Here is a 24,711-nt window from a genome sequence, read left to right as displayed (position 1 = left end):
TTTAAATATCAACACTTTATTATAGCGGGCCAAATCATATCATTCCTGTCAAATAGGCTTATTTATTGGTTTCAACCACAACACTAATGTCAGTGCCACACAAGAAGATATTGTTGCGTTTTCGGCGCCGGGTTCTTTGTAAGGCAGGGTTTACACATACAAACACACAACACCTGTCCAAGTGAAGAGTTTATTACTAGAGCGGATTATTACTATCAGGCTTTGGCAGCGTTCTTGAGATTCAAAACAAACAAAGTACACCCTTCGCCCGCCAGTGGAAGGTCCTCCAAGCTTGTATTTGGGTGCTCAATCCTTGTTGAAAATCATATTTCCTATTCCTCTTTAAAACCTCCTTCTCCCCTGTATGCAAAAAAAGACAATGAAAGAAAACCCAGGGCGTGGTTAAGTAGAGGAACTGATTGGTTTCACCTGTCTGCAGTTTGGCTCTGATTACAACTGGAGACACGTGGCTATTCTGCTGCAGTCCAGAAGTGTCCCCTGAGCTGTCTGTGGTCCTGCCTCTGGGGCATGCTTGGCATTGATGTCTGTGGTCCTGGCAGCCAAAAAACAAATAAACCTCGCAGGCACATAACGTCCATACACATCACAACCCCTGAAACTGCTACACTATTTACAAAGTTCTTAAGAAAGATATTTATGAAGTTCTTAAGAAAACTATGATTTCCTAAGAACATTTTGAAGAATTGCACTTACAAACTATCTTATGAACTTCTTTTTTTTCCTTAAGAAACTTATGTTTTTTTGTATGTAGTGTATCTGTGAATCCAGCCCCTGCTCTTTAAAGTAACTAACTTTGGTCTTCTGGATAGCCTGAGAGCACTTATTTATCATTTGCCTGAACGACGGCCAGGTCATGAAGGAAGGCTTGCTCATTATAGTTTTTTAGCAAGCATCTATGACAAATCATGACAGGTTGTTTAAAACTTCTTAGGGATAGGGGGCAGTATTCGGAAGTTTGGATGAATGCCTGTTACTCAGGCCCAGAAGCTAGGATATGGATATAATTTAAAGTATTGGATAGAAAACCCTCTAAAGTTTCCAAAACTGTTAAAATAATGTATGTGAATGTAACAGAACTGATATAGCAGGCAAAAGCCCGAGGAGAATCCATCCGGAATATTTGGGGGGGGAATGCCTTTCTATGGGGAAATCAATAGAAATCCTCCCAGATTGCAGTTCCTAGGGCTTCCATTAGATGTCAACAGTCTTTAGAAAGAGTTTCAGGCTTGGTTTTTGAGAAATGAGCTAGAATTTGTAGTTTTTGTAAGTGGCTCCCATTTTGGCTGTAGTGTTGGCTGTAGTGTTGTGGCGCGCATGGATGAGGGTTATTTATCTCCGGTAATGAACATACTTCTCTCCGTCTTATATTTGATCATTTATTTACATATTAGGGTACCTGAGGATTGATTAGAAACGTTGTTTGACTTGTTTGGACAAAGTTTATTGGTAACTTTTGGGATTCATTTGTATGCATTTTGAACGAGGGAAACGAGGGAGTCAAGTGCGCCAACTAAACTGACTTTTTGGGGATATAAAGAAGGACTTTATCGTACAAAAGGACCTTTTGTGATGTAGCTGTGACCCTTTGGATTGCAAACAGAGGAAGCTCTTCAAAGGTAAGTGATTTATTTTATCGCAATTTCTTACTTTTGTGATGCCTCTGCTTGGTTGGAAAATGTATGCAATACTTTTGTATGCTGGGCACTGTCCTTAGATAATTGCATGGTGTCCTTTCGTCGTAAAGCCTTTTTTCACCGGATGTTGGCCAGCTGGGACGCTAGGCTGTAAAACAGTGATCAGTTTGGTCATTACAGAAAACACCAGACTGTTATCTGTCACAATTATTTGTGAGGATAACATCAAGCAGAGTAGCCTTTTCTGGGTATATGGAGTCATACCTTGTGGGATTGGTAATAATCTGAGAGAGTTTTAGGGAGTCCCATTGTTTTAAGACTTGGTCAGGAAGTTTTAGGTCACCTAGCAGGACAAAGTCAGACATTGTGTAAGGGGCCAGAAGAGAGCTTAGGGCAGGTAGGGTACATACTGGTGCTAATGGTGGACGATAACACCCCAGCAACAGGCAACAAAGAGCCATTTGAAATCTTAATGCTTAAAACCATCAAATCAAATTGTTTGGGGACAGACTTGGTGGAGACAACTGAGCACTGAAAGTGTTTTTATTTTTTATGACATTTGAATGTGCATCAGATGGCAACAAGATCATATTGTACAGCAATTGAATCAGGTAACATGAATACGAAGTCGTCGAGAGGTGGTTAGAATAGGATAGGAGGCCAAAAGTCAGTGTAACCAATAGAGAGTCAAAGTCGCAAGTGTGGGAACAAACATTGTCTGTCCCGCATTCGGGTAAATTAGTAAGTTCATAGTCAACAAAGTGCTCAGGAGTGATGGAGCAAATAGCATAAAGCACAAGAAAAAAATAAAATGGCTTGGGGTTAGCCGTTTTAAGTTCAGAGTCAACCATCCCAACAAAATAACTTGAGACAGTAGCTCTCTATGAGTCCAGTAGGCTATACAATTCTGAGATCAAATAAATAGTAGGCCTATACTAGTTAATTAAAGCATTTCTGAATAAAGCTCACATAATAAGCTTCATAAGTGAATTAGCCCACAGAAAATTCAGATCAGTCCAAAGTCTGCGGTGTCTGTGTATGTGCGTGTGTGCTGGAGGCGAGTGAAAGCTTGGGAGAGAGGGGAGAGTGTGGCGGGCTATACCAGTGAGGGGGATACAGGCCAGGGCAAACGGGGAGGAGATCCCTGGGTGGGATCCAAGCAGCAGTGCTGCAGGCAAAGGGAGTAGGTGTCACACCCGATTGGGAGAAGCTTTTTCAGGAGGCTAAGTAGGAGAGGCAGTATTCAACCTTACCAGATGTGTGTGGTGGAGCAGATAAAAGCACCCGAAACAAAATGCTTTTTAAAAAAAACATGGTAAAGTTTGCTTGAGTTTCGATCAGTTTATTGCCAGCTATGTGTGGCGCCATGTTTCCTTTCAATGGAAAACCATGTGTTATTCGTCACATACAAATATTTATCAGATGTTATTGCGATGTAGTGAAATGCTTGTGTTCCTATTTCCAACAGTGCAGTAGTATCTAACAATTCACAACAATACATACAAATCTAAAAGTAAAATAATGGAATGAAGAGATATATAAATATTAGATTGAGCAATGTCGGAGTGGCATTGACTGAAATACAATAGAATACAGTATATTCATATGAGGTGAGTAAAGCAGTATGTAAACATTATTTAAACATTATTAAAGTGACCAGTGTTCCATTATTAAAGGGGCCAGTGATTCCGAGTCTATGTATTTTGGGCAGCAGCCTCTAAGGTGCAGGGTTGCGTAACCGGGTGGAAGCCGGCTGGTGCTTGCTATTTAACAGTCTGATGGCTTGAGATAGAAGTTGTTTTTCAGTCTCTCGGTCCCAGCTTTGATGCATCTGTACTGACCTCACCTCCTCTCTGTAGGCTCTCGTCAATGTTGGTCATGAGTCCTACTACTGTTGTGTCGTCTGCAAAGTTGATGATTGAGCTGGAGGTGTGAATGGCCATGCAGTCATGGATGAAGATGAACTACAGGAGGGGGCTGAGCACGCACCTTTGTGTGTCCTCTGTATTGAGGATCAGCGAAGTGGCGGTGTTGTTTCCTACCTTCACCCCCTGGGGTGACCTGTCAGGAAGTCCAGGACGCAGTTTCACAGGGCGGGGTTCAGACCCATGGCTCCAAGCTTAATAATGAGTTTGGAGGGTACTATGGTATTGAATGCTGACCTATAGTCAATGGACAGCATTCCGCTTGTCCAGATGGGATAGGGTAGTGTGAAGTGCGATGGCGATTGCATCGTCTGTGGATCTACTGGGGCAGTAATTATATTGAAGTAGGTCTGGGGTGTCAGGTAAGGTAGAGGTGATGTTATGATCCTTAACTAGCCTCCACAGCACTTCATGATTACAGAAGTCAGTGCTACAGGGCGATAGTCATGTTACCTTTACTCACGTCGGCCATGGTGAGAGAGAGCCCACAGTCCTTGGTAGCGGGCCACGTCAGTGGCACTGTGTTATCCTCAGAGCGGGCGAAGAAGGTGTTTAGCTTGTCCGGAAGCAAGACGTTGGTGTCTATAGTCAATGTGTTGTTAGAACTTCGGTAGTGTTTAGCCAGAGTTACAATACATGTAGTAAAATATTTTTCCTACTTTCATAGATTGCTAAATCAACCATATTAATTTGGATTGTGGGTCATTTAGATCACACAAATGTCTAAACTCAAGTTGTTGCATGTGAAAACTAAAAGAAGAATGACATAGGACTAAGCGATATTCTGTCAGAAGATGGGAATAAAAAGCTCTAAGGAAAAACTCTTAGAAAAACAAAGATACTCTGAATCAATCATGCTGTGGGTTTCAGATAAATAGATGCACGATTTACATTTGTAAAATGTTCAGTGTAAATTAAGTTGTACATTTTAAGTGTAATTTAGTGTACATTTTAGTTGAATGATGACATAATGATTAGAAAGTTGTGGGCTATTATTTGGGGTTGGAAATATGGTGCATCTAGTGGTGACAGCTCTTTAAAAGTATTTGTGTGGTAGTTCAAGAACTATGTAGAACAGGTTTGTATGTAGACTTACTGATATGATAGCTAGCTGTATTTGTATGTTATAAATACACTTTTTAGGCTTACAGTGACCACTGAAGAAATGGTGGGTTGTTTGCTAGCTTGTTTTAAATTGACTGGTTATAGTTTTAAAAAATTGGTAGATGAAAATATTGGTTGATAGGATATGACAGCTTGAACATGTGAAAGTTAGTTCACTGCCTCTAGCTTGAACGGTTCAAGAGTTACAATTATTGTTTGTCGGTATTATATGCTAAATTATAAAAGTTGTTCAGAAAGGAAACACCAAGTGTACATTTAACAATTTATTAGAAAAGATAACAATGTATAGTCTTGGCGTTAGGGCTCTGCTCCTTCAGGGTAGCTCACTGCCAGAGCGAAGCGTCATATGAAAATTATAATATAACTACAGGCAGTGAGCACGATATGCTATAGCAAAACCCCTGAAGGAATAAACACAGAACCCACAGTTGGAGGTTGGGGTGGTGGTGGGATATCATTGCAGCAAGCATAGTGAGTAACAGCTAATTACAGCAGCACGTCAGCAAGAGACACCAACTCATGCGTACGCGTGACATCCGGCATTGAGGAAGCATGTGCAGAACTCAGCTCCTCCTTTGCTTGTCTCCTTGCCCACATTCTCAGCATACCTATGTATCCCTATGTGTGTCCCCAACCCACACCCTTACCCTAAACCATGTCTGTATCCTATTCACAACCCTACCCCCTAAACCTGGTTCATATGCTCTACCCAACCCCTCCATCCTCATTTTATCTGTCCTGTTTTGTCTGGTCCTTTGATTGATGCAACTGATTTTATGAACTGCACTTGCTTTTATTTAAGCCTACTTTTAATGTAAGAAGACCTTGAGTACCCTGAAAGGCTTCTTCTAAATAAAATGTATTATTAGTAGTAGTATTATTAGAGCATGAATCCAATTGGTACAATATCCGCTGATGCCACTACACTCGGGTTCCCCTTCTGAACTGGCTACGCTTTCTAATTTATAGTGCAGACCAGAGCTAGTGTGAACTAGAGTTAGCTAGCTATGCCCAGGACCAGACCTGGACCAGAGCTAGTGCAGATCAGAGTTGTGGTCAGTAATTATGGTCTAATAGTTGTGCAGCTGTGGTCAGTAGTTGTGTGGTTAGTAGTTGTGTGGTTGTGTGGTTGTGGTCAGTAGTTGTGATCAGTAGTTGTGTTGTTATAGTAATAAGTTGTGTGGTTCAGGAATTTTGTGGTCAGTAGATGTGTGGTTGTGGTCAATAGTTTTGGTCAGTAGTTGTGGTCATTAGTGATCAGTAGGATTTGTCAGTAGTTTTGGAGTTGTGGTCAGTAGTTGTATGGTCAGTAGCTGTGGTCAGCAGGGTCCGTGCTGCTGTGCTGTTTGTTGCTACTTGGCTACCAACTCTTTTCTTTTTTCCTTTTAATAATCGTTTATTAACAAGTTCACCGTCTTAGTTTTGTTCTCACTAGACTTTTTTAATTCAACATTTTCACCCCGGACACGGATCTGCAGAACCACCAGCCAAAAAAGCGAAGTAACATTATGCCTTCTCATTGCAGTCGCTGTATTCATAATACACAGGAGAACTATCGCCTTATGGTGAGGATAGCCATATTACAAGCCTGGCTTCAGACGTAATCATTATGCAAGGGCATTTTATGTGTAGGAAAGGATGAAACAGCATCTGTTCCATTTTTTTTACCTTTATTTAACTAGAAACGTCAGTTAAGAACAAATTCTTATTTTCACTGACAGCCTACACCAGCCAAACCTCAGACAACACTGGGCCAATTGTGCACCACCCCATGGGACTCCTAATCAAGGCCAGTAGTGATACAGCCGGGATTTCGACCAGGGTGTCTGTAGTGACACCTCAAGCACTGAGATGCAGTGCCTTAGACCGCAGCGGCACTCAAGAGGCCAAGTCTGTGCCACCAGTAAGTACAGGTAGAAGTGTTAATCCCCCCTGCACAGCCCCCACAGCCGGACAATTTTCTCACAGCTTGTGGAAAGAATTGCTGTTGGCATGCTCAACCGGTGTCGCTCCTTCAGGTGATAGAAACGTTCAAGCGGTTTTCCCAAAGCATAAGCTACAAGTCTCTCCTCCACCCGTTACTGGTTCTGAGCTGCCGAAGCCTCCCACCATTAGCTCTGACACATTGACAACCATAGTCATTGGCAAATCCATTACCCGCAATATTAAACTTACAGTTAAAAGAATCATCCAACGATCATACTTTGTTTACCAGGGGGCAGGGCTACCGACGTAAAGTCTAATTTAAAGATTGTGCTGGCCAAGGCTAAACCTGGTGAGTGTAGAGAGTAAAGGGATATTGCTATTCACGTCGGCATCAACGATATAAGGATGAAACAGTCAGAGGTCACCAAACGCAACATAGCTTTAGCGTATAACTTAACTAGAGAGACGTGTCGTCATCGAGTAATTATGTCTGGCTACCTCCCAGTTAGGTGGAGTGATGAGCTCTACAGCAGACTCACACAACTGCCCCACTTCTTGCTCTTCACTGTAATCAGAGTGCTGATAAAAATACTATGCATGCCAGTCTCTCTTGGCAAAGTGTTGAGGAGAGACTGACTGCATCACTTCTTCTTTTTATAAGAAATATGAATGTGTTGAAAATCCCAAATTGTTTGCATAGTCAACTTACACACAACTCTGACACACACTCTGACACACACTTACCCTACCAGACATGCCACCAGTTTTTTTTCTCCCACAGTCCCCAAATCCAGAACAAACAATGTTCCATCTCATATTGCTCAAAAGAACCGCAAACCTGGTTATAAAAACCCTGGATAAAGCAACACCTCATGGCACAACGCTTCCCCCCTATTTGACCTAGATAGTTTGTGTGAATGTATTGATATGTAGGTTACGTGTACCTTTAAAAAATAAAACATGTAGTTATGTCCTTGAGCTGTTCTTGTCTGTTAATGTTCTGTATTATATTTCATGTTTTGTGTGGACCCCAGAAGATCAGATGCTGCTTTTGCAACAGCTAATGGGGATCCTAATAAAATACCAAAACTCAATCGCTGGTTGAAATGTTTTTTCTGCCCCTCTCAAAAGATTACATTTGTAGATAATTGACCCTCCTTCTGGGACTCACCCACAAACAGGACCAAGCATGGCCTGCTGAGGAGTGGCGGGCTCCATCCTAGTTGGAGGGGTGCTCTCATCTTATGTAATGAGATAGGGTGCAGGCCAGGCAGCAGGCTTTTAGCCAGGATGCCAGTTTAGTAGGGTCTGCCCCTAGCACAGTCAGTGTAGTCAGCTCAGTATTTTGCCTCTGCCTCGATCTAAGTCATGAACATGTTTGCTTCTACAGTGCTCTGTATAAATCAAGTGCTAAATGGCTATGGATTCAGTCCACGCTCAGATACAAGACGTAAAATGTCAAAACAAACTTTTGAGACACCTACAGTTTCTTGCAAAAGTATTCGGCCCCCTTGAACTTTGCGACCTTTTGCCACATTTCAGGCTTCAAACATAAAGATATAAAACTGTATTTTTTGGTGAAGAATCAACAACATCAATCATGAAGTGGAACGACATTTATTGGATATTTCAAACTTTTTTAACAAATCAAAAACTGAAAAATTGGCCGTGCAAAATTATTCAGCCCCTTTACTTTCAGTGCAGAAAACTCTCTCCAGAAGTTCAGTGAGGATCTCTGAATGATCCAATGTTGACCTAAATGACTAATGATGATAAATACAATCCACCTGTGTGTAATCAAGTCTCCGTATAAATGCACCTGCACTGTGATAATCTCAGAGGTCCGTTAAAAGCGCAGAGAGCATCATGAAGAACAAGGAACACACCAGGCAGGTCCGAGATACTGTTGTGAAGAAGTTTAAAGCCGGATTTGGATACAAAAAGATTTCCCAAGCTTTAAACATCCCAAGGAACACTGTGCAAGCGATAATATTGAAATGGAAGGAGTATCAGACCACTGCAAATCTACCAAGACCTGGCCGTCCCTCTAAACTTTCAGCTCATACAAGGAGAAGACTGATCAGAGATGCAGCCAAGAGGCCCATGATCACTCTGGATGAACTGCAGAGATCTACAGCTGAGGTGGGAGACTCTGTCCATAGGACAACAATCAGTCGTGTATTGCACAAATCTGGCCTTTATGGAAGAGTGGCAAGAAGAAAGCCATTTCTTAAAGATATCCATAAAAAGTGTCGTTTAAAGTTTGCCACAAGCCACCTGGGAGACACACCAAACATGTGGAAGAAGGTGCTCTGGTCAGATGAAACCAAAATTGAACTTTTTGGCAACAATGCAAAACGTTATGTGCGGCGTAAAAGCAACACAGCTGAACACACCATCCCCACTGTCAAACATGGTGGTGGCAGCATCATGGTTTGGGCCTGCTTTTCTTCAGCAGGGACAGGGAAGATGGTTAAAATTGATGGGAAGATGGATGGAGCCAAATACAGGACCATTCTGGAAGAAAACCTGATGGAGTCTGCAAAAGACCTGAGACTGGGACGGAGATTTGTCTTCCAACAAGACAATGATCCAAAACATAAAGCAAAATCTACAATGGAATGGTTCAAAAATAAACATATCCAGGTGTTAGAATGGCCAAGTCAAAGTCCAGACCTGAATCCAATCGAGAATCTGTGGAAAGAACTGAAAACTGCTGTTCACAAATGCTCTCCATCCAACCTCACTGAGCTCGAGCTGTTTTGCAAGGAGGAATGGGAAAAAATGTCAGTCTCTCGATGTGCAAAACTGATAGAGACATACCCCAAGCGACTTACAGCTGTAATCACAGCAAAAGGTGGCGCTACAAAGTATTAACTTAAGGGGGCTGAATAATTTTGCACGCCCAATTTTTCAGTTTTTGATTTGTTAAAAGTGTTTGAAATATCCAATAAATGTCGTTCCACTTCATGATTGTGTCCCACTTGTTGTTGATTCTTCACAAAAAAATACAGTTTTATATCTTTATGTTTGAAGCCTGAAATGTGGCAAAAGGTCGCAAAGTTCAAGGGGGCCGAATACTTTCGCAAGGCACTGTATATTAATGATAATGTGCCATAAAGGCAAAAAAGGCGAAAACACATGTTGATATTCTTAATTTTTTATTGTGAAAAGCACTGCAAACCATAATTAACAAAATATCCAACACCCGGTTGTGGTTGCCCCAGGTGTTGAGAATATCTGTACTTGGGGGCACAAGTATTTGGGGGCACAAATATCAATGAAACAAACAATTATATACATTTTTGGGACTACTTCCCACACCCATTTTTCAACAGAACAAAACAAATCATCCAAAATTAACATTTTTATTTTTCAACTGCATTATTCTAGTCAGCATTGAAAGCAATATGTACTCAACAAAAACATAAACATAACATGTAGAGTTGGTCCCATGTTTCATGGCTGAAATAAAAGATTCCAGAAATGCTCCATACGCACAAAAAGCTTATTTCTCTCAAATGTTGTGCAAACATTTGTTTACATCCCTGTTAGTGAACATTTCTTCATTGCCCGAGATAATCCATCCATCTGACAGGTGTGGCATATCAAGAAGCTGATTAAACAGCATGATTACACAGGTGCACCTTGTGCTTGGAACAATAAAATACCACTTTAAATTGTGTAGTTTTGTCACACAACTCAATGCCACAGATGTCTCAAGTTTTGAAGCAGCGTGCAATTGGCATGTTGACTGCAGAGGAATGTCCACAATAGCTGTTGCCAGATAATGTAATGTTAATGTCTCTACCATAAGCCGCCTCCTATGTTGTTTTAGTGAATTCACCTGTGTGATCGTTTGAGACCAGCTACCCGGAGAGCTGATGAACCTGAGGAGTATTTCTATCTGTAATAAATCTCTTTGGTATGGAAAAACAAATTCTGATTGGCTGAGCCTTGCTCCCTAGTGGGTGGGCCTAGCACCCATGGCTGCACCCCTGCCTAGTCATGTGAAATCCATAGATTAGGGCATAATGAATTTATTTCAATTGACTGATTTCCTTATTTGAACTGTAATTCAGTAAAATCCTTAAAATTGTTGCATGTTGTGTTAATATTTTTGTTCAGTATATATTTCTCATAAGTAATGACAAAAAAGGGACACAAGAGGGAACCCCACACTCATTTTAGATCAAAGTGTTTTTCTTCTTCACACCCTTTCCTTCATATTTCTCTTTTGCCATCTACTTCTACATGTGCCAGAGATGGGAGCAGTTCCTTTCAACATTGACACAGAGGGGTTCACATAACACTCATTACACTTCAAATGGGTGTCATCTTTTTAAAATATTCACATTTTAGGCGATGTACAGAACAATCCCAATAAACTTGAACAACTCTTTGGGGTTGATCGTTTTTTTGTTTTTTTCACCATTGGCAATATTCCGGTCCGCAGTTTGTTTCTGTAGTCACTCAATGTTCTGACCACACTGGCACTGAAGAAGAGCTCAAATTGTTCCAGGGGATTGCACTGTACCCTTGTGAATCATCCACCTGTTCTTGACGAAAAGAAAGGCAGATTTAGAAATTAAATCTACATGAACACATTTCAAAAGCTGAAAAGTCTTCATTACCATGCTCCCAGAGATAGCCAGTGAATTAAGTAGTTTCAATAAGAGTGTGAATGTTTACAGCTATTCAACTCAGTGAGAGTGTGAATATTTACAGCCAGTGAAATACTTTTCTCTACCCCCCTGTAGGGTCAATGTATTGCAATGTAACATGCACTAAGTATACGAAACATTAAGAACACCTGATCTTTCCACGACATGGACTGACCAGGTGAATCCAGGTGAATGCTATGATCTCTTATTGATGTCACCTGTTAAATCCAATTTCATCAGTGTAGAGGAAGGTTAAATAATGATTTTTAAGCCTTGAGACAATTGAGAAATGGATTGAGGGCAAAAGTGTGGGGGGGGGGGCTCTCCTCAACTGCTCTCCTCAACTGCTCTCCTAATGTTGTACTCAGTGTATATCCTATATCATCACCATGTGTGTATATTTACATTTACAATGTAATTCACCAATAAAATAAATAACTCTAGTACATCCAATGACATAATTGTAGAATAGGCTACTCCTGAATACACACAGTGAATAAAAGTTTATTCGACAATATTGTTATCACTGAATGAAGTAGCCATTCAACTCAGTGTGGGTGTGAATGTCCCCTACCCCCAGTCCACAATGGCATGGGTGTAGGGGTAGTTAAAATGTAAAATATAGACTAGGCTTATATATCCTATATCACCATGTATGTATATTTTCATTTAAAATGTAATTATTAAATAAAATAAATATACTAGCACATCCAATGACATTATTATTGTAGACTAGGCTACTCCCATATGCACACAGTGTAGTGCCTACATGCCTTTGACAATACCATTATCAACTCAGCAAAAAGTTATTATTTTCAAATAAACCAAATAACCCATGCATTATCAACACAGTAAATATTTCCAAACAATGTCACAATTTTAATATACTTACTCATCAATCGGAACGGTGCCGTCTTGGTAATTCTTCATTGTCTGTAAGGAAACTACACTATATGACCAAAAATATATGGACACCTGCTCGTCGAGCATCTTATTCCCAAATCATGGTCATTAATATAGAGTTGTTCCCCCTTTGCTGCTATAACAGCCTCCACTCTTCTGGGAAGGCTTTCCACATGATGTTGGAACATTGCTGCAGGGACTTGCTGCAGCCACAATGTTTGAAGCACAGAATTATCTAGAATGTCATTGTATGCTGTAGCTCAGCCATGGAAACCCATTTCATGAAGCTCCCGACAAACAGTTATTGTGCTGACGTTGCTTCCAGAGGCAGTTTAGAACTTGGTAGTGAGTGTTGCAACTGAGGATAGATGATTTTTAAGCGCTATGCGCTTCAGCACTCAACGTTCCCACTCTGTGAGCTGGTGTAGCCTACCACTTTGCGGCTGACCCGTTGTTGCTCCTAGATGTTTCCACTTCACAATAACAGCACTTACAGTTGACCGGGAAGCTCTTGCAGGGAAGAAATTTGATGAACTGACTTGATAGGAAGGTGGCATGCTATGACGGTGCCACGTTGAAAGTCATTGAGCTCTTCAGTAAGGCCATTCTACTGCCCATGTTTGTTCATGGAGATTGCATGGCTGTGTGCTCAATTTTAAAGACCTGTCAGCAATGGGTATGGCTGAAATAGCCAAATACACTAATTTGAAAGGGTGTCCAAATATCACTCAAAAGTTTGGACACATAATTATTCCAGGGTTTTTCTTAATTTTTTAAATATTTTCTACTTTGTAGAATAATAGTGAAGACATCAAAACTATGAAATAACACATATGGAATCATGTAGTAACCAAAAAGAAGTGTTGAACAAATCTAAATATATTTAGCATTTCCATTATCAGGTGTGCCTTTTTAAAAGTTAATTTGTGGAAGTTCTTTCCTTCTTAATGCGTTTGAGCCAATCAGTTGTGTTATGACAAGGTAGGGGTGGTATACAGAAGTCCATATTATGGTAAGAACAGCTAAAATAAGCAAAGAGAAACTATGGTCCATCATTACTTTAAGACATGAAGGTCAGTCAATACGAAACATTTCAAGAAGTTTCTTCAAGTGCAGTCGGAAAAACCAAGTGCTATAATGAAATTGACTCTCACGAGGACCGCCACAGGACAGGAAGACCCAGAGTTACCTCTGCTGCAGAGGATAAGTTCATTAGAGTTACCAGCCTCAGAAATTGCAGCCCAAATAAATGCATCACAGAGTTCAAGTAACAGACAAATCTCAACATCAACTGTTCAGAAGAGACTGCGTGAATCAGGCCTTCATGGTCATATTTCAGCAAAGAACCCACTACTAAAGGACATCAATAATAAGAAGAGACTTGCTTGGGCCAAGAAACACGAGCAATGGACATTAGACCTGTGGAAATCTGTACTTTGGTCTCATGAGTCCAAATTTGAGATTTTTTGTTCCAACCGCCATGTCTTTGTGAGATGCAGAGTAGGTGAACGGATGATCTCTGCATGTGTGGTTCCCACCGTGAAGCATGGAGGAGGAGGTGTGATAGTGTGGGGGTCCTTTGAGGGTGACACTGTCGTGATTTGTTTAGAATTCAAGGCATACTTAACCAGCATGGCTACCACAGAATTCTGCAGCGATACGCCATCCCTGGTTTGCTCTTAGTGGGACTATCATTTGTTTTTCAGCAGGACAATGACCCAACACACCTCCAGGCTGTGTAAAGGTTATTTGACCAAAGTGATGAAGTGCTGCATCAGATTACCTGGCATCCACCTGGCCCGGCCTCAACCTAGTTGAGATGGTTTGGGACGGGTTGGACCACAGAGTGAAGGAAAAGCAGCCAACAACTGCTCAGCATATGTGGGAAATCCTTCAAGACTGTTGGAAAAGCATTCCAGATGAAGCTGGTTGAGAGAATGCCAAGAGTGTGCAAAGCTGTCATCAAGGCAAAGGGTGGCTATTTTGAAGAATATAAAATATAAAATATATTTGGATTTGTTTAACACTTTCTATATGATCCCATATGTTATTTCATAATTTTTATGTCTTCACTATTATTCTATGTAGAAAATAGTACAAATAAAATCCTTGAACGAGTAGGTGTGTCAACTTTTGACTGGTACTGTACAGAATATATATTTTAAAACATTTAAAAAATAGAAAAATGGCTACCCCACTGCAATTACCGCGACTTTAAATACCACTGCTTTAGAATGTTCTAAACAGGGGTTGGAACAAAAGAAAAATGTGAATAATTTAGTTCTGAACAGAACCATTATTTTCTTCATTCCATTCCACTGTTCTGACCAGCAAAGTACATTTCTTAACCAGATCAAACCAAAACAAAGTACCAGTTTATATCGTTCCTTTCCGTTCCTTTTTAAACCTCTGAAATCAAAATGTTTGTTACACTTAGCTCAACATTGCATTACTTCACCAATCAGTGCGGATAGAGCAGCTTGCTATGGAGCGGGTAAGTGATTTAAACTGCATAGGAAAGTCGTTAAGAGCAAGTTGTATTTTTCCGTAACAGCATGGTTTAATCATAATGAAAGACAAACACACACACTGTGCTGCCAGTCACAGTGTAGGGTGCAAGATGAAACTGAAATGTTGCAGGTGAGGGGAGGGCGTGAGAGGGTGGAGGAAGCTTGTTTTTGTGAGCTGGGCATCTTGTTATGACTTACATTATCTGAATTAGGCCCAAAGAATTATACGGCTTCTATGGAGGAACTTTGAATGTCTTTGAACTTCCAAGTTGGTTTAACATTAGCTAGCTAACACGCTTGTGTGTGGAGAGCCACACTAGAATTAAAAACAAGTCTTACCCTTTCACAGTTAATAAATTCAACGTGAAACATAATAACTATAGTATCCTAACTACAGTAGCATTGAAAAAGTTAATCCATTCTTTTAAACATCTCTCCCTAATTTCTGAATCATGCTTGTAATGTTGTCTCTAGGCTAGAGTAACCTATTCTTCAGAGGAGACAGGCAGGTAGCTTACACGCACACCCACTAACAAAAATGTTCAGCTAGCAGGCAGATGCTGGAATAAGTTTCCAAGTGACTTAGTGAGGGCTTTGCTTAGGCATTTTGTTAGGATTTTTGTGGGACTGGAAAAAAATGCCCGGAACGTAAAATAACATTATTAACCAGGTCCCATGATTTTAAAATAACGGTTCTGTTGCAGAACACTATAGATCACTTTCGTTTCGAGTTCTGTTCCTCAAATAATGTAGTTATAGTTCCGTTCCCTGAACCAGTTCAAATCTTTGGTACTAACTAAACTGTAATGAGCTTAATATTGATTTCATGTTCGTGTGATGGCCACATCTACTTTCTCAATTCTAATTCTCCAACAGAAGGACACACTCAAGCAATTCATACCACTTAAAACCTGTTAAGGATATGGCAGACATATGCCCCCTTTGGAGAGATTGGGTACCCCTAGTAAACTGAAAAAAAATCTGTCAAAAATTGCTAATATATGCAAATAAATATGCAAAATAAATTATTATTGGATAGAAAACACTCTAAAGATTCTAAAACCGTTGGAATTATGTCTGTAAGTATAGCAGAACTCACAGGGCAGGCATTCTTCCAAACTAGTTTTTGTGGCCATGAAAGTTGGAGCAACTTTGACGTCATGGCCCCCACCCTTCCCAACCAGTTATGATTCTGGGGAGACTTTCTATCTCTTCCGCTAGATGTCCTCTTTCAGTAGAGCTTTGAATCGTTCAAATCCCGCGAGAATTGACCCTATGGGAGTGAAATTAGTGCGTGCCACGAGAAAATAGGCTGTGCGTAGGGGCGCGAATTGGTCCCAGCCATTCCTTTGTTCCAGCACTCAAGAGAAGGGCAGACGATGGCCGATTGAATTGAAGTTTGTTTTGCGTGTCTAAAACATCATAAAGCTTGCTTCTGCACTTAGTTTGACCTGTTTAGTCGACATATAATATGTAATTTTGAAGTTTTGAAGCGCAACTTTTCCGGACCAGAGGACGTTTTGGGTGCATTTCAGCTGATGTTATTAACAGTAGCTAATACAAAGACGCAAGACTTGAAACCAAACGATGTATTGGGTAAGTATGAAGCCTTCCAGAACATTCTGAACGAAGACCATCGAAGGTAAGGGAATATTTATGCTTAAATCTGTGTTTCTGTTGACTCCAACATTACGTAGAAATGTAGCTTGGAACTGAGCGCCGTCTCAGCATATTGAATAGTGTGCGATTTCTGTAACGTTAAAAATAAATCTAACAAAGCGGTTGCATAAAGAAGCAGTGTATCTTTCTAACTATATGTAGAACATGTATATTTAGTAAAAGTTTATGATGTCTATTTACGTTATCTTGCCGCGCTACCTAGATTTCCTGCGGGCATTTTTGAGTAATTTCTGAACGTGAACTCACTGTAAATGGACATTTATGGATATAAATGGCATATTATTGAAAAAAAAAATGTACTGTGTAACATGTCATATTACTGTCATCTGATGAAGATTTTCAAAAGGTTAGTGAGCGATTTATTTTTTAATCCTGCGTTTGTTGATTGCATGTTTTGGCTATTCAAATGAGCTGTGTCTGGTGGTGGTTTTACATATATATGTGCTATGTTTTCGCCGTAAAACATTTTAGAAATCTGACTTGCTGTCTAGATGAACAAGGTGTTTATCTTTCATTTGAGCTATTGGACTTGTTAATGTGTGGAGGTTAAATATTTTTAAGAATATTTTTGCGTTCCATGCGCCGCCGTTTCAGCTGAACGTGGGAGGGTTGATTCCCAATTGGGAACCAATATCGTAGACAGGTTAAAAGATAAATGCATTTGAATCCAAATTTACTAATGTACTAATCAAATGTTGATATTGGTAGGTAATGAAAATATCCATCATTCCAGAGAAAGGGAATGACATATTTTAGGCATATCAGATTTGGAATAATTTCAATGACATTGCAGCAACACTGAGTATACTCAAGGGGTAAACAAACACACCTCAAGCTAAAATGCTAGAAGTACTTTTAAACAAGAGAAAGTAAACTCAAGGATACTTTCTCTTCTTTGACTTGATAAAGTTAAACAAGGATTTGATGTATTTGTGTGTCTTCTGGCCTACACAGTTTATGTCTCCTTTGCTGGAGGGGATAATGTGAAGCCTGGCTCAATAAGTTTGTATTTATCTTGACCAGAGTAATAAGGTATATTTAAAAATGTAACCTTTATTTAACTAGGCAAGTCAGTTAAGAACAAATTCTTATTTACAATAACGGCCTACCAGGGAACAGTGGGTTAATTGCCTTGTACATGGGCAGAATGACACATTTTTACCTTGTCAGCTCGGGGATTCAATCTACATGCTTTCGGTTACTGGCCCAATGCTCTAACCACCAGGCTACCTGCCAACCCCCCTGCATACCTGCCACCCCCCGGCAGGTAGCCTAGTGGTTAGAGCATTGGGCCAATAACTGAAAGGTTGCTAGATCAAATCCCCGAGCTGACAAGGTAAACATCTGTTGTTCTGGCCCTGAACGAGGAAGTTAACCCACTGTTCCTAGGCCGTCATTGAAAATAAGAATTTGTTCTTAACTGACTTGCCCAGTTAAATAAAATAAAAAATAGAAGACAGATAACTCCCTAATACTCTTTTGTTTTAACTTTTCTGCAGGATCAATACAGGAAGACATGTACTTGGGTCAGATAAGATGGAGTCCGTCTTGGGTACAAACTGGTCACAGCGTAGTCCGTGGTAACCCTCTTTACACCTGCAACAGAGACAACAGAGATCAATATCCAGGGTCTTTTGAGGAAAAACACCCTCTCACAACATGCATGTGAGTAGAGTGGGTAGAGTCTGAGTTATTTTAGTCATTTACCAGGCACTCGAATCCAGAGCAACTAAATCATTGCATTCAACTAAAGTAGGCAAAACAACTACATTTCACGATCATTGCAAGCATAACCTTCTTGAAAACTAGCCACTATCTGCCAAATCAGTGCTAGAGAGGGAGGAAGAGAATATACGTGCAAGTACAAGTTTATGTGTAGCATATGTATGTCCATCTTCAAAGGAAACAAAGGAGAGAAAGAAGATTCACATTTTTGGGGAAAAGATTCAGAGACTGGAGGGAGAGATGGAGAGTAAACTCATATTGGAGGATGAGTATGCTAATGAGGATGGGAAGAAAGAGAGAGAAAAGAAGAGGGCAGTTTTGGCCCATCCTAAGCAGTGCCTGCAACCAACTGATAGCACAGTCCTGACAGTAATGGCATGTACCAGTGGAGGTATTGGAAGGACTGGGATGGAAATACTCTCTCTCGTCCAGACCTGGGTTCAAAAAGTATTTGTTTTCTTCCAAGTATCTACGCTTGATTGAGCTCATATGGCACAACGTTAACAATGGAATAGTCCCAAATGTGCACACCCAGGCAGGCTCAAACACTCCAGGCAGGTTCAATCAAGCGTTTAAAGGTGAACTTACAGCGTTTTAACTACTTTGCAGATATGAAACAGGCAACAATATCATAAAAAAATATAAAATTCGCAGTTTATGCTTCAAAACCAACTTTATAAGAGGTTTTAAAAATAGGTTCTATTTGACTCAAAATTCCATGACGTACAGTAAGGCAATGTTGGCAGAATACAGTTGAAGTCTGAAGTTTACATACACTTAGGTTAGAGTAATTAAAACTTGTTTTTCAACCACTCCACAAATTTCTTGTTAAAACCTCTTTGAGCTAAGGGGCAGTATTTTTACGTCCGGATGAAAAGTGTGCCCAAAGTAAACTGCCTGTTACTCAGGTCTAGAAGCTAGGATATGCATGTAATTGGTAGATGTGGATAGAAAACACTCTTAAGTTTATATAACTGTTAAAATAATCTTTAGAAAGAGTTTCAGGCTTGTTATTGGAAATGAGAGGCTGAGAGGTTCTTGGTTGTTTATCTCCGGTAAAGACAATAACGATTCTTCGTCTTAAATTGTATAATTTATTTACGTATTAGGGTAGCTGAGGTTTGATTATAAACGTTGTTTGACTTGTTTGGAGAAGTTTATTGGTAACGTTTGGGATTCATTTTTTAAGCAAGCTATACTGAGTTTTTGGGGTTATAAAGAAGGACTTTATCAAACAAAAGGACCATGTGTGATGTAGCTGGGACCTTTTGCAGTGCCAACAGAAGAAGATCTTCAAAGCTAAGGCTTTTATTATATCGCACCTGCCTGGTTGAAAAATATTTTTTATGCTTTTGTATGCGGGGCGCTGTCCTCAGATAATCACATGGTGTGCTTTCGCCGTAAAGCCTTTTTGAAATCTGACACAGCGGCTGGATTAACAAGAAGTTAAGCTTTATTTTGATGTATGACACTTGTATTTTCATGAATGTTAAATGTTTCTATTTCTGTAATTTGAATTTCACACTCTGCATTTTCACCGGATGTTGTCGAGGTGGAATGCTAGCAGAACGACTGCGCCAGAAAGGTTAACAACCTATAGTTTTGGCAAGTCGGTCAGGACATCTACTTTGTGCCTGAAACAAGTCATTTTTCCAACAATTCCAATAATTCACTGTATCACAATTCCAGTGGGTCAGAAGTTTACATACACTAAGTTGACTGTGCCTTTCAACAGCTTGGAAAATTCCAGAAAATGATGTCATGGCTTTAGAAGCTTCTGATAGGCTAATTGACATAATTTGAGTCAATTGGAGGTGCACCTGTGGATGTATTTCAAGGCCTACCTTCAAACACAGTGCTTCTTTGCTTGACATCATGGGAAAATCAAAAGAAGGTCACAGCTGGCCTGGTATATTGTTTGCTGCCAAAGCCCATTCGGGATGCACCGTTTCAGTTTAAATTACTCAATATTTTAAACAAAAACAGATAACTGTAACTAAGGCTGGGAATGTCAATACAATCAAACTAGCAAGGGCAATGATCAAAAGTCATTCATAGCGTGGCTAATAGGCTAGCACACATGTATCAAACACAAGGCCCGCGGGCTGAATAGGACATACAAATGAGTATACATGAGTCAACAGTTGAGTTATCTACTTTATGAAATTACAGCCTGATGAGCTTGGTGAATTCAACTTCAATTGAGCATCGTGTGTCCTGTTTACAGTGCACAGCAGAGGAAATGTGTACAGACACATCCTTACAGTCCTAGTTAGGCTAGTAAAATGTTGCAGTCTGGCTTCGGTTTTTAAAGCTTGACAATTAATAACCAAAAAACAGAACCTGCAACAAAACACCATGCAACAAAAATATGTAGACCTATTACAGCAACATTTGAGCAGAAGCCTATGTTGGCTGTTCAAGTACAATAGCTACAATTTGAGTGCACCACACAGCAATGTTGCATTCAACCGCACCGGTGATTCATGCAGTGCACAATGAAAAAATGTGTTTTAAGTTCAAATGTTGCTATGTTTTGTTATTTGGAGTTATTAAATACTTACTTTTTTATCTGGGTCGCAGCATATTATACATATCTATTAGCATAGCAGAAAAGGCTGGCCAATATTATGTATATCTTATTATTATTTATTGGTTTATATGTTAAAATGCTGTATACAGCATCCTATGTACATAATTGTACATTAAAAAGGGACGTATTTTTCAAATTAAACAAATGACCAGTTTTGGTCTGTCATGCCCTGACCATAGAGAGCTGTTTATGCTCTATGTTGGTTGGGGTGTGACAGTGACTAGGGTGGTTTATCTAGGTGAATTATATATCTATGTTGGCCTGGCATAGTTCCCAATCAGAGGCAGCTGTTTGTCGCTGTCCCTGATTGGGGATCATATTTAGATAGCCATTTCACCATTGTGCTTTGTGGGATCTTGACTTTGTATAGTTGCCTGTGAGCACTATGTTAGTGTCACGGTTTGTTTGAGATTATTGTTTTGTTTTGCTGTGGGTTTCACTTAGTAATAAAATATGTGGAACCCAGATCACGCTGCGCTTTGCTCCACTTATTATGACGATCGTGACAGGGTCGCAGTTGCATGTTTTTTTCGAAAAGCAAATCGGCTATGTCTGGCCCGCGAATTCAGAGTTTTTACAATATGGTCCTTGCACTGATTGACTTATTGACAACCCTAGGATAGCGGATCTATTTATATAGCTAGCTTTTATTTAGCAAGCTAAAAAAATGGTCCCTAACATTGGCCAGATAGCTGCTGGGAGAATATCATGTCATTGGAGGAGTGGGTGAGTGACCAACTGTCTCCCCTCATATCAGTTTTTGTTGGCTACAGTTAGAGATGCACAGGTGTCATTTGGTTAGCTAGCAATCAATGTTAAGATTTTCTGTGGGGTTGAGATCTGGAGACTGGCTAGGCCACTCCAGGACCTTGAAATTTTCCACCATAATTTACAAATAAATTCATTAAAAATCCTACAATATGATTTTCTGGATTTTTTTCCCTCATTTTGTCTGTCATAGTTGAAGTGTACCGATGATGAAAATTACAGGCCTCTCTCATTTTTTTAAGTGGGAGAACTTGCACAATTGGTGGCTGACTAAATACTTTTTTGCCCCACTGTATTTGCTGAAATCCATTCAGGTGTATTTTGTGGCTTTTGGTGAATGCGTTCTGAAGTCACGCTGTTGCTACTGCCTGTAAAGTTCAAAGTGAATGATGGCAGGCCCTTGTGCCAAGTGGCTAACAGTGCATTCGAAAAGTATTCAGACACTTTCCTTTTTTCCACAATTTGTTACTTTATAGCCTTATTCTAAAATGGATTAAATTAAATGTTTTTGTAATCAATCTACACACAATACCCAATAATGACAAAGTGTAAACATGTTCTTAGACATTTTTGCAAATGTATATATATAAAAAAAAAAAAACGTATTTACATAAGTATTCAGACCCTTTGCTATAAGACTCGAAATTGAGCTCAGGTGCATCCTGTTTCCATTGATCATCGTTGAGATGTTTCTACAACTTCATCCATCTGTGGTAAATTCAATTGATTGGACATGATTTGGAAAGGTACACACCTGTCTAAATAAGGTCCCACAGTTGACAGTGTATGTCAGAACAAAAACCAAGCCATGAGGTCGAAGGAATTGTCCATTGAGATTTGAGAGAGGATTGTGTCGAGGTGCAGATCTGGGGAAGGGTACCAAAACATTTCTGGAGCATTGAAGGTCCCCAAGAAAACAGTGGCATCCATCATTCCTAAATGGAAGAAGTTTGGAACTACCAAAGACTCTTCCTAGAACTGGCCGCCCTGCCAAACAGAGGAATCAGTGGAGAAGGGCCTTGGTCAGGGAAGTGACCAAGAACCTGATAGTCACTCTGACAGAGCTCAAGAGTTCCTCTGTGGAGATGAGAGAACCTTTCAGAAGGATAACCATCGCTGTAGCACTCCACCAATCAGGCCTTTATTGTACAGTGGCCAGAAGTAAGCCACTCCTCAGTAAAAGGCACATGACAGCCTGCTTGGAGTTTGCCAAAAGGCACCTACACGACTCTCAGACCATGACAAACAAGATTGTCTGGTCTGATGAAACCAAGATTGATCTATTTGGCCTGAATGCCAAGCGTTGCATCTGGAGGAAACCTGGCACCATCCCTACAGTGAAGCATGGTGGTGGCAGTATCATGCTGTGGGGATGCTGCAGGGACTGAGAGACTAGTCAGGATTGAGGGAAAGATGAACAGAGCAAAGTACAGAGAGATCCTTGATGAAAACCTGCTCCAGAGTGCTCAGGACCTCGGGCAGAGGTAAAGGTTCGCCTTCCAACAGGACAACGAATGTTCTTGAGCTGCCCAGCCAGAGCCCGGACTTGAACCCGATCTAACATCTGCGGAGAGACCTGAAAATAGCCGTGCAGCAATGCTCCCCATCCAACCTGACAGAGCTTGAGAGGATCTGCAGAGAAGAATGGGAGAAACTGTAACGGCCGTTGGTGGAAGAAGGTGAGGACCAAGGTGCAGCGTGGTACGTGTTCATGTTATTTATTAAACTGAACACCAAATACAACAAGTAACAAAAGAACAACCGAAACAGCTCCGTCAGGTGCAAAACACACTAAACAGAAAATAACTACCCACACCACACAGGTGGGAAAATTCTACCTAAGTATGGTTCTCAATCAGAGACAACGATAGACAGCTGCCTCTGATTGAGACCCACACCCGGCCAAACAACACAGAAATCCAAAACATAGAAAATGAACATAGAATGCCTACCCTTGTCACACCCTGGCCTAACCAAAATAGAGAATAAAAGCTTCTCTATGGCCAGGGCGTGACAGAAACTCCCCAAATACAGGTGTGCCAAGCTTGTAGCGTCATACCCAAGAAGACTTGAGGCTGTAACCGCTGCCAAAGGTGATTCAACAAAGTACTGAGTAAAGGGTTTTTAATACTTATGTAAATGTAATTTTGTTTTTTTGCATCTTAGAAATTTGCAAAAATTTAAAATACTGTACATGTTCTTGCTTTGTCATTATGGGGTATTGTGTGTAGATTGATCAAGGGCCTAAACGATTTAAGACATTTTAGAATAAGGCTGTAACATAAGAAAATGAGGGAAAAGTGAAGGGGTCTGAATACTTTCTGAATACACTGAATTTGCATATAGGCTTACTGTAGCTCTGATTGGCTATGGTGCACCGGTCTGCGTAGACTCCGGTCCTGGTTGCATGTATACTGTGTCCGTCAAATGAGACACCCATATGTTTTTTTTGTTGTGGTTTTATTTACTGCAGTGTCTATTACTTATCTAAACGAACAGCCGCTTTCCCATTCTATATTGCTATCGAATTTTCACAAATGCCTTACTATACATCAATCCCAAACATTCTATACATTTATGAAAACGTGAAAATGACCATATCTAATTTATCTGATTGTCAGAAAAAAAAGGTCATATTCTTCCTGTGGGGTGTATATGAACAGATTTTAAAACATTCCATGTTGCTAAAATGCTGTGAGTTCCACTTTTAAATACTATTTGAACCCAGGTCTGCAGGCCTCGTGCTGTTAGATCTACGAGAGACACTTCAGGAGACACTTGACTTCACATGATTCAGTTTTGTGAGATTTTAGGTTCTCCTCAAGCAAGATGTTTCGGTTCTATGCCTCCGCTGAGTGTGTCAAATAAATCTATTTTAGCTCAATGCCATGAGTTCTGGTCTTTTTTACACGTTCATATTTTTAGACGACCCTTTGGCCAAGCACCCATATGATGACCTAAGTTGCTCAGTACCGCAACACATTCAGTTTTATAAATGAGTTTGTTATTTTCCCTGAGCGTCATCCACATGCTGACACACACACACACACACACATACACACACACACACACACACACACACACACACACACACACACACACACACACACACACACACACACACACACACGCACACACACAGTTTTGTACTTTCCTAAGTTTGTGCCAAATAAATCTACAGCACTGGATGATGTGTTGGATATCGTTTTTTTCTCTCCATTCATTTATATTTCAGGT

General features: G+C 40.3%; 1 protein-coding gene and 1 long non-coding RNA gene across 2 annotated transcripts in view; both read right to left on the bottom strand.

Annotated features, from left to right (window-relative positions):
• The window catches only part of nrg3b (neuregulin 3b), a 429,951-nt gene that overhangs the window by 81,200 nt on the left and 324,040 nt on the right, over positions 1–24,711 (bottom strand). Inside the window, exon 3 of the mRNA XM_021565559.3 lies at positions 17,911–17,984. Within this exon, the coding sequence (XP_021421234.2) occupies positions 17,911–17,984 (74 nt within the window). The remainder of the gene's footprint in view (positions 1–17,910; positions 17,985–24,711) is intronic.
• Positions 9,776–16,371, bottom strand: LOC149976635 (uncharacterized). The gene is made up of 2 exons (XR_016487041.1): positions 12,188–16,371; positions 9,776–11,185 (listed from the first exon to the last, which is right to left on the bottom strand). It is a non-coding gene; the product is annotated as an uncharacterized LOC149976635 (long non-coding RNA).

The sequence above is a fragment of the Oncorhynchus mykiss genome, chromosome 16 (assembly GCF_057628025.1).
Source record: "Oncorhynchus mykiss isolate SJ-2025 chromosome 16, ASM5762802v1, whole genome shotgun sequence".
NCBI classification, from domain to species: domain Eukaryota; kingdom Metazoa; phylum Chordata; class Actinopteri; order Salmoniformes; family Salmonidae; genus Oncorhynchus; species Oncorhynchus mykiss.
The sequence above is the reverse complement of the archived record's forward strand: the minus strand, read 5'-3'. Positions and strand labels throughout refer to the sequence as shown.